This window comes from Haemaphysalis longicornis, unplaced genomic scaffold (assembly GCF_048455015.1).
Source record: "Haemaphysalis longicornis isolate Haplotype H1 unplaced genomic scaffold, Haemaphysalis longicornis Haplotype H1 scaffold_2, whole genome shotgun sequence".
In the NCBI taxonomy this organism is placed as follows: Eukaryota; Metazoa; Arthropoda; class Arachnida; order Ixodida; family Ixodidae; genus Haemaphysalis; species Haemaphysalis longicornis.
This window is the reverse complement of record NW_027526295.1, coordinates 261,804,658-261,815,527: the sequence shown is the minus strand read 5'-3', so window position 1 is coordinate 261,815,527 and position 10,870 is coordinate 261,804,658. Positions and strand designations below refer to the sequence as shown.

The 10,870-nt window shown below is 50.9% G+C and overlaps 2 protein-coding genes across 2 annotated transcripts in view; one reads left to right on the top strand and one right to left on the bottom strand.

The window, feature by feature from the left end:
• LOC144170544 (uncharacterized) overlaps window positions 1-10,870 on the bottom strand; it is a 236,044-nt gene that overhangs the window by 214,900 nt on the left and 10,274 nt on the right. The gene's annotated exons all lie outside the window — the stretch shown is intronic.
• Window positions 7-10,370, top strand: LOC144170541 (uncharacterized). The gene is made up of 3 exons (XM_077700397.1): window positions 7-1,504; window positions 7,214-7,546; window positions 8,719-10,370. Exons 1-3 carry the CDS (start codon window positions 1,065-1,067, stop codon window positions 8,972-8,974), a joined length of 1,029 nt encoding a protein of 342 aa, XP_077556523.1. The 5' UTR covers window positions 7-1,064; the 3' UTR covers window positions 8,975-10,370.

Below are 10,870 nucleotides of genomic sequence, written 5' to 3'. Positions count from 1 at the left end.
CATCCGATCTCCGGCTGCTCACACAGCGATGACTGTTGTGCCGCGCGACGTCGCCGTAAGCGCTCAGCAAGCGCGCGCGCTGGCGAGCAAGGAGCGTCGGTAAGCGCCTGACGGAGCTTTCACAAGTGCAGAACAGCGCTCGCCAGCCTCTCCTCAGCGCCGAACGACGACTCGCCTCGCGTGTTTGCACCAGCCCGGCTCTTCTGCCACCACCAACGTTTCCTGATCTGCCCCGCAGTGCTGCCTTCACAACTCGCTGCTACGACGGCGCGCGCCCGCGCTATTTGTGGCCCAGGCTGCAGGCCACGAGGGTCTCCTCTCTTTCAAGTTTCGCGGCTTGACGCAGAACAACTCGGAAACGCTAGGCAAGCTCCTACTCCTAGCGTCTTGGCGCTCGTTCGGCACGCCAGGGCCTGAAATTTGGCGTTTTGCAAGGACAAGTAAAAATTGCGAGCCGCTCGGGACGGCCAGGGGGTTACCCCACTTAGTCGTTTGAAGGACCACGTGTTGCTAATGCGGAGACTCGTCGCCCGAGAGAGTGAGAGGAACCTCTTTTGATCGTGCCGAAAGCAGCAAGGCCGTCGACCCGCGTGTTGCCGCAACCAGCGCAGCAGCAGCGCCCAGTTGTTCCAGACGCCGCACCGGGAATGTGACATTTCAGTCTTCCGACTGTGCTACTCGTGTAGGCCCAGCGCTGCCAGCAGACAGTGGTGAACGTTTCTGTCGGATGCAGGGTACACTTCACGCCGCGATGGGACTCTTTGGCGGCACCGTCTCGTGAATGCAGTGCCTCCGGTCCAATCATTCCATCGCATCAAGTCGAATTTATCCACAAGAATCCTAAACGAGCAAGAGAAAAGCTACCGAGAGCCTAACGAGACCATCGACACGGGGGCCACCTGACTTCCGTGTTAAATGACGGCAGCGGGCTGCTGCGGGACGCCTTCTTCGCCAGCTTTCGTCAGCACTGAAAGCTATCGGTGCATGCGACTCCGCAAAGCCCAGGGGAATCTCCTTCCGGCCACCAGTGTTGTTGTCACGGGCGCGTTGGCGAGGCGAACACCATGCACGTGTACTCGCACCACCCGTTCCTGGCGCTGGCCTTCGTGGCGGCCGCTGCGGTGCTGTTCATCTACCCGTTCGTGCTGCGCTTCAACGTCTACAAGGAGACGCTGGTCGCCATGGCAGTGTCGGACGTGATCCCAGTGCGCGAGCGCATCTCGTCCGTCTGGTGCTCGGGACAGGAGCTGACGATGAACCACAGCTTCGACGCGCACGTCTTCCACGACTCGGACGCGCCGGTGACGCGGCGGCTGGGCAGGACCCTGGAGCTGTCGCTCACCATGTCGGTGCCCAAGCAGACGTACGAGTACTGGGGCTTCTATTTTGTGGCCGGCTCAAACTTCACAGTGTCCGTGTGTTCGCGGCTGTCCGGCGCCGCCTTCTCGCTCATCAGGGGATCCGGCGCGCTCAGAAAGTGTCTCACGGCGCTCGAGGCCAAGCGGTGAGTGGCCCCACACGCTGAGGCAGGCCGTGTGGCGTTGTAACCGACATATGAGATCGAATCTAGTGCTGCCACTCGAAGTGTGCGCTCCTTTTTTTTCGAGGAGTATACACTGGACTCCGGTTAAGACGAACTCGGTTAAGACGAACTGTATTGTAAATGTGAACAACATTTTTGCTCTCTTGTAACGTCCACAATGCAAAAAACCTCCGCTTAAGACGAATCGATGATATGTCACTCATTGTTATGCAGGCTTTTGAGGAAGGTAAGGAGACGAGAATTCCTCCGCTATTCTGCAGGATGCAGGGGGTGTGGCCGTGTGAATAACCGTTTAGAAACTTCAGCTATCATCATCCTTTTGCGTCCACTGCAGGACGAAGGCCTCCCAGAGACAGAATTCCAGAAGAAGCTATAGCTTCTCCTGCGCTGACCTGTGTTCGTCTTTTTTGCGCTATGAACATGGACACTCCGGGGGAAACTATTTACCAGGGACTAAGTTAGCTGCAGATGAAAAATCCGGCCCCTCAAGTTCGGTGAGCTTCTAGCACGCGACAGAGAGGGGGAGGAGTGATGCAGTGAACCAAAATCTTCAATGAAACTGAGAGCAGGAGGCCAGCAGCAAGCATGTCTCGCCGAAGCGGTGGAAATTGTCCGTCGGAAGGAACTCGGTGATGACGATGATAAGTTGTACGTGCGTATGTCTGACGCATCGTCGCCAACATCATCATGACGCACTCGATCGCCAATCGAGAGCAGTTTGAATAGCGCCCTCTCAAGACAACGCGCTCCTGTAGCTCAGGGAGGAGCGAGCTGACGATCCTAGCATAAGCAGCAATGGCGCGCGCGCAGGCTCACACGTGCCATTCTTTGACAACTGCTCTAACAATGCTTCCAAACAACCAGGCCACATATTCTATGGGTTCCATTCCATTACTCTCGAAGGGAGGGACGGCATAGTTTATAATATATATATATATATATATATATATATATATATATATATATATATAAAGATCTATTCATAGCGCTTTTGTGCTTGCCTTGCGAGTATACGGTACACATTTTGTTGGTGTCTACACGTAGACCATTTATTCTATGCAAACCCCACCACTACAAAACGGCACCGGACCCGAGACATGCTTAAATTAATAGCGTAGCAACTACCAGCTACAAGGGACGAGTTGATTGGCTGGAGTCCTGAAGGCCTTACCGAATATATAACCAAATAGAGGTGTACATGATTTTCTGTGATAAAAAAACGAAACAGAGAACACCTACGTGCAGTAACCGGAAAAGGAAACTCAAAAGTACGGATCTCAAACCACGTTTGATAATTTTGCTTCACCAGAGTTGTATAAAGGCTTGAGGGGGCGTTACCACTTGAGCTGAGCGATTACAACTGCACTTCTTCGGGAACGACACACTACTTTGCCCACCGTCACGTCACTAGTGTGCCGTCGGCTTACTACGCCCTGGGCTGATAAAATGGTGTTGGCCCCAGCCTGACCTTGTGCCTGCCACCACAACTCTGTCACTTCGCGTGTGGGCAAGCGTGAGGATGAATGCATAAGAATTATATAGCTTGCTACTGTCAGAGTAGGAGGAGTAGAAGAGAGGAGTTATGGATACAAAAAGTGCGGGAGGCTCGGGATGCCCGTGAAACGGAAGGAGGAACAAAAAGGTGTCGGGGCCAAGCAGGGGGAGACTATTGTGAAAGCGCGTAAGGCGATTTCACGGAAAACGAAGGTCAAGGGGCGGACGTGCGGAAATCTGTGGAAAGCAGAAGGAAAGGCAAAAAAATTGGCCGCGTATCTGCTCCTTTCGTTGCAAATGTCGTCAAAAGACGATAGTCTTTATCGGCTATTGCGAAGTAAATGCCTCCCTTCGCTTTGCCGCTCACCTCTCATGTTGTTCCTCTTGCGTCGCGCTCCTCCCAAGGTAAAGAGGCCAAAGGTTTGCTTAAATCATTTTAAATTTCCCGCGTTCCACTGCTCCAAACCGGGTGTCTCGATGCGAACGCTGCTGTACGGCGGAGACGCGCGTTAATCGAGGCGCCCTACTTCAACGTTTATAGAACCGCGTTTCCCTACTCCACGTGCGTTGCAAGCAGGACGTGGAACCTATCTAGTGGAACCTTGCGTAACTGTTGCCGCTTGATTTCTTAAAATGGCGCAAGAAGCTATAGTGGCGCGGGCGACAGTAGGCGACGGCGAAGTGAATTCTTTTTCTGCAGTTGATGAAGTATTTAATTTCGCAAAAGCAAGCATGTTTGATTTTTTTATAAAGGAACACTGCAAATATCACTTCTGTATTGATTTGCTGTCTCATATTTGCGTAATGTCTTGTTCTTCTTCAACAATGTTGACAAGTATGAACCTTACACCGGACATAGACGGGTAGATTTAGCTGTGACTATATAAGACTCATGGGCATGCATTGTTTTGCTTTGGCCGGGTGGCTGAATCGAGTCACAGACAGACAGACGGACAGACATACAGACACACAGACATACAGACAGGCCAAAATTTCTGGGTTTAAGGAGCCCAAGAAAGACTATCGTCTTTAAAAGTGCGGAATAGAGGCATGTGGATCACGGGGTCTCACCCTTTTGAAAACATCTTGCACATGAATTCAGGCCACCAATTCCTCCCTCGCGTTGTCCTACTTCTGATTATGCGCGATCGAAAGCGAAAAATCAAGGACCGAAAGGAAAGCGCAAATCATTCAGAACTGGTCACCTATTATACTGTCATCATCATCATCATCATCATCAACGGCCAATAATGTACTATATTACTTGTATTACTTGCCTATAGGTTGATTGATTGTAGGGTTTAACGCGCCGACGCTACACAGGCGATAAGGCGAGCCGTAGTGGAGGGTTCCGGATTAAATTTGACCACCTGGGGATCTTTAACGTGCGCCTGAATCTCGAACGCGCGGGCGTATCAGAGAGAGAGAGAGAGAGAGAGAGAGAGAGAGAGAGAGAGAGAGAGAGAGAGAGAGAGAGAGAGAGAGAGAGAGAGAGAGAGAGAGAGAGAGAGAGAGAGAGAGAGAGAGAGAGAGAGAGAGAGAGAGAGAGAGAGAGCTTTATTCTCTAAACAGCCCTAGACCGGACCGCCGTGCCACAGTCTCTTCATTAGGCGACGGCTGGTCCGTAGAATTCCCAGAGGTCCGCACTAACACGAAGGCAGTGGGCCGCCAAAAGTTTTTGCGTCGACTTGACATCCACGCCAGGACCCGGGTTCAACCAGTCCTCCCAGGAAGCGATGCGGGAACGCAGGCGGGGTGGTAGGTCTGGCGGATGGCACTCCCAGTAAAGGTGTCGTGCTGATGGGTAGGCAGGGCAGTTGGGTGCAGGGCAAGTGGCATGCGAGAGGATGTCATGTATAGTAGATACGGGATGGAGAGATAAGAGAGGAGGTTTGCGCTTTCCTGACCACAGATGCGGCTTCACGGGAGAGGGTGAGGTGGGGGACCGGGAAACACTGCCTGCTTGCGCAGATCAGAAAAGCGGCCGCCGCGGCACTTGCCTATAAGTAATACATATAACATCGGAAATAAGTGGAACAAGCGAAAGCCCAAAATGCGGGAACACGGACTACGTGCGGCAACACGGACTTGGGGGACTACGCGCACAAGAACACGCGGGTTGAGGAAGAGTCCGTTAAACAAGCGCAAACAGGTGAGCTGGGCCAGCAGCGAGCCTCTTCCGAGAAACACGGCAGCGAGAGGGGAAAAAGAGCAAACGTGGAGCCAAGGCGGAAAGCTCTTTGCGCCGTGTATTGCGCCGCAGGCGTAAGTTTGCTGACCCCCCCATTGTTGTCACCCGTTGCTGCTCCCAATCCGTCTTCTCCCGGCGCGCTCCGAGAAGAAAGAATTCGCCTGCTCAGCTTTGTGCGCCGCGGCGTAGCCACCAAAGAGCGCCGCTCAGCTGCCGTGTATATAGGCTCGAGAAGCGGGCTTTCGACAGTGGAAAAGGTGAAAACACGTGCACTCTAAACAACAGCAGTGTAGTCGCTGCACGTGTAGAACGCCAAGTATCCTGATAAAAAAGTCCTAATTGCCACCACCGGTGGAACGGCGCACACAAGGGGATAATCTACCCTTGGAGGGTCTTTAAACCGCCTCTTGCTCTGCTTTTCAACAATGCTCATAAACGTTTGATCGCCCTGTTCAGGGGAACAAATATGACAAATTAGGTTTTTAGACTAATCCTTTGAATGAAAAAATGGTGGATGACGCGATACAAATTGACAGCGACAGCTCTTACTATATGTAGACTAGAGAAGCCACTACTATACTTGTATACTATACTTCACGCATGCGAAGTAAACACTGTAAGCGATGTATATATACGCAGCCAAGGAACAGTGATAGAAAGGGTGAGCTATTATAAACAGCGCATTGATAGTTGGTGTAGGGCAGGGGCGTATGCGTCAAGATCACGCGACCCTTCCTTACCCTGGAAACGTAAAGACTGATTAATTAAAATCAGCAAGCTTTATCATCAAAATGCCTCATACAATTTTGGAGTAATATCAACGAACTATCCACCGACTGACGCTGTCAATTATCATCACGTGCCCATGATCGACCGCCAGATTTTTTTTTTTGTATATTTTGCGTCAACCAGATTTTCAAGCATTCGTTATAGAGGTTTTATAAGTGGGCTTCGCCACGGTGCATGCGAGTTCACGGTAAAGCACGCTTTAGGGTTTTCGGCATGTCGACACGAAACCAGGATAATTCGCCTAGCACGGTGAGACGTGTTTTGTGCTTATTCTTCATTGAAGCGAACAAGGGCTGTATGCATGATAAGAAGCACTTGCGGAGCGTGCAAATCACGTTTCCCACCTTCGGTGCCCTCTTCTCACGCCCCCCCCCCCCCCCTCTCTCTCTCTCCCTCTCTCTCTCTCCATCTCTCTCTCTCTCTCTCTCTCTCTCTCTCTCTCTCTCTCTCTCTCACTTTACTATCGCTATAGTTCGCTCTCTCCTGTTCTGCTTTCGGGCTTGCTGCGCTCGCGCTGCAGGGTTTTCTGTCCACGGACACGAAAGATTCCGGGATCCAAGCTATTTACAGCTTCGCTACAAAAATGCAATGTGTACGCTGACATGGTCCTTCTGCAGTATTGCTCGTACAGAGCCAACTGTATCATGAGATTTCCTGCTGGTGTAAATTGATCTGTAGTTGCACGCTAATCTGCGTGTACTTTGGTTGCCTAAAACGCCAATTAGGTTTCTAGCACTAACGTAAAATGAAGAGGAAAAAAAAACACGGGATGCAGTGGCGTACACAGGATTTTATTTCGAGGGGAATCCAGTCCTCAGGGAAAAAGAGGGAGAACAGTAAAATAAAGAAAAGTAAAAACAAGAAAAACAAAACAATAAACATGTTCAAAATCAAATCAAAAAGAAAGTAGGTGTTTTTTGCGCAACTTTTGGATTGTTTTGTACAGTTTTGTTTTCTGCAGGTGTGTCGCAAAATGGGTGATCGCCGTGAAAAGACCATGCACCAAAGTCGCGCAAGCTTTATGCGTAGCTTGCGACAGAAAAATAATTATCGGAAGTCGTCATGTGCCGATGGGAAGAGTCAGCGGCTTCGTTCGACCCAAGCTGCTCCTCTTCAACCTCGGGAATTTAGGGAGGGGCATACGCCAGTGACGGGAAGCAAGGACGAACGGCTTACTCAAGTTTTTCGCCGCGCAGGCATGGCCTGGACGAGTCTGACGAGAAAGAGGACTCGGACGAGCCCAAGGACGACGCCTCGTCGCCAGAGTCGGACGACCAGTCGTCGACAATCTCGAGCAGCGAGGGCCTGATGCTGAATGAGACGCTGGGCATCAGCGTGTGCAACAACGCCCTCTTCCACGTGCCCCTGCGCTGGACGTACAGCTGCGGCACGACGAACGACCGCACCGACCACCGGCACAACATCAGCTACGCCGTGCCCGAGTCGGACTTCTACTACGTCTTCTTCGCCAGCAACCCGCCGCTGAAAGTGGCGCCCAACACCATCGTCGCGGACTTCTACCTCGACAGGTAATCCCGTTGCGCGCCTTTCGCGGGAGTGGCTTCTGGGGAGAGGGGCTACTTACTGCCCGGTAAATCGACTAGCTAGTCAACCAAACCAGTTTCAATTTTACTTGTTTGCATCATGACGACGCGATATAGACTTCGGCAGAAAGTGTGGTTTACTTTCACTGGAGGGACATATAAAGGGGACAGCGAGTATATAATTACGCTACCTCAGACATGTGTCCGCTACCCTTTCTTCTATAGCCAGTAGAAGAAAATCGCCTACAGAGTCTTAATAAATATGTCACATCGTACAAATTTTCTATGGTCGGACAGAGGTCACTAAAATTAGACACGAGCGCCATATTTTAACCACCTTTTTATGTATTCATCTTTCGAAGCTAAAATTAGCTGGCTATGCGGCGCGCCGCCGTATAGTTGAGGGATACGGAATAATGTAAACCTCTTAGGTATACGTTTAACGCGCGTTGAAATTTCGGCCCAAAAGCGTTTAATTTTCGCCTCCACCAAAAATAAATAAACGGTACCCACGAAATGTCCTGATGGTGTACTTTTGTTTTGTAAAGCAGCTAATCCACGCAGGTCCTCGTAAACACATTCTGAGCGCCAAACGCGCGTCTGAAGTTCTTCCGCATATATCGCTGTGGGAGTAGTAGCAGTAATAAATACTTATTGTCGTGAAGTGGAGAGTAGGGGGGGGGGGGGGTGAGTTCAGCTTCCTTGGCCTTGGTCATTTTTTTGCCTTGCGCAAAGCATGCGCTGCCGTGGGATGGGATGAGGCACCGAAAATCTACTCAACTGTTTCGGAGCCGTAACATTCACAGACCAGGCAGCATCTAGACGACTCCTCGCGGGTAGAAGAGGGTCTGCTGGCATGATTCGTAAACCACCGCGTGACGCTAACGACTCACTAGTGCACAACGACGTATATGTCCTACATGACCGACAAGACGCCCGTCCTCATGACCCTTTACGAGTGAACGCCAACTATTTTCGAGGTTGGGCCAGTAACCATGAAATATCTCGTAAAGATTCATTTCAATACGGAAATAAAGGCATCATAACAGCGTTACCAGTGTCGGGCACTCAGCACTAAGCCAACAGCATTCGAATTTTTTTTTTCTTATGCACATTGCGCGCTAAGCAGTGGTGTAAGATGAACTTTACGCGCGCAGGATGGTGTACGACGACTCGAGGAGCTACAAGCCGGAGACGTACTCGTGCGTGAACGCGACCAACTGCTCGGTGCCGCTGGACTTCCTCTCCAACGAGTACGTGGTGGTGGACATGTACGGCACGCCCAAGGGCTCCACGCAGCTCAACTGGACCTCGGACGTGCTCACGTCGCGCTGCCTGCCACGGAAGAGCGTCTACTTCGTCTTCTACTTTGTCTTCGGTCTCTTCATCATGATGGCCGCCTTCCAGGGCTGAGCGCAATGCCGGCCCCGCCGCTCACAGTGCGCTACAGTGAACCAGAGGTCTGCACTTGCGGGTCAGGTCGGTGCGGAGCGGACTCAGCGCCATGCGCGTGAATGCGACGTGGCGGCTCCGGCTTAACAAAAATAGTTCATCAAGCACCAGGACAAGAGGCGCCATTCGTAGCGCGATCGCATTTAAGAAAGCTCGCACAGCTGTATCACAAGAGGCGTGATCACAGTGTTGTACATTGGAATCATCGCCCGCTTGTCGGCTTTGGGACCTGAATCGGAGAAATAAGATCCAGCCCATTCGTTTTGCGCATGTTGCATTTTGTAAGATTTATCATTGCAAATCATACACGCCTGGCTCCGAGAGAACAATTTCTGTGAGTACGTACGCGCGTCATGGCGGTTCGTTATAACTAACGGACGAACTCAGTGTCCAGCGGGGTGCCATGACGGTCCCGCCGCGTGCCACTGCACCGTCTCCTGTTGCGGGTGGGGCGGGGGCACGCTCTCCCAGATCCCTCTCAATTGCCCCCTCCTTCCTCTTCCTCCTGCATCCTCTTCCGTCTCGAGAGCTCTCGATCCGGAGCGTGTATGAATACGTTCATCCCTAACTGTCATCACAATGTTCTACCGGCTTACCTCGAAGAAATCCCCAAATATTTTGTCGTCGCGATCGTTCCCTGGCGGAGGTATACAGGGCAAGTTCGAAGAGCGAACTAGCGGTATATTAACGTTTGTATTGGCACGGGGAGGCTATTTCGCCCTTCTAAGCGGAGGGCGCCTCCGCCGCGAGGAGTAAACAGAACGTCTTAACAACTAAGTTGTAGGACCCCCGACTGCATAAAAATACTTACATGCCCATGAGACACTAGAGAGGAATTCAGTCGCTCGGGTAGCTCAACTGGCACAGAATCGGACGCGTTATGCGAAGGTTGTGGGTTAGGATACCACCCGGAGCAAAGTTTTTGTTTTCGTTGTATTTTTACTGCCACTTAGAAAATTCCCATTTTAACGCAAGAAAGAGACAAGCCACTTTCCCCGACGCCCTCATTGGCGTTTTTGACTGTTGTGTTTTGTTACTGTGGTCAGTAAACGAGCTCGTAATTCCCAGTTATCATGATATATATGATAGCTCATGAGACCTCCCTGACGAGCTCAGGGAGTACCATATTTTTTTATTGGCGCACCTCGACAACTGAGTTACCGTTATACCTTGTTTGTTGCCCAGTCTTGTGTTATCTTTCAAAGACGGTGGGTGACTGTGTACTTGTTAGCAATATTGTTCGATGTTCCAGTGTTTCGAGACTTCAGATTAAGCGTTGCACCTTTCGCGTGCGACCTGTGATGTTACTGTACATGATGTAAATAAAATTTTCTAAAGAAGTTCGCTTCACGCGCTACATATGCGGAATAACACCGTGGTCCCTTCTTTAGCCCCAAACTCACGGGTCTGTGGGTAATTTTTCTGTTTTGTATACAATGGGGTCCCGAGCACCGCCGAACTGAATACAGGCGGCATGAAAAGGCTACATTCGCAAAAAGAAAATACAGTAATCCACCCAGAAGGTACACCTACCGCCTATAACAGGAAGTTAACTTTTTTTTTCTCAGAAACAGACCAGTCAAAGAAACAGGTCTGGCTCGAACACCAGATGAAAACAGAATTTTTTCCGACTGCGAAGTTTTTCTTTGGAATCGCATGGTTGCATTTCGGGCCGATGGTGATATTTCATTGTGCACGCAAAGAAGTTGCTCCACCTGCGGGGATTCATTCCCCAGGTGGTTTACCAAAGTTGACCCTGCTGCGGTGTGAGTGGTGCCGGCTTAAAATGAGCCGCACTCAACAAAGCTGACTTTTTATGCGGGGAGAAATCGGTATATTCTTGCAGGCGAACAACCA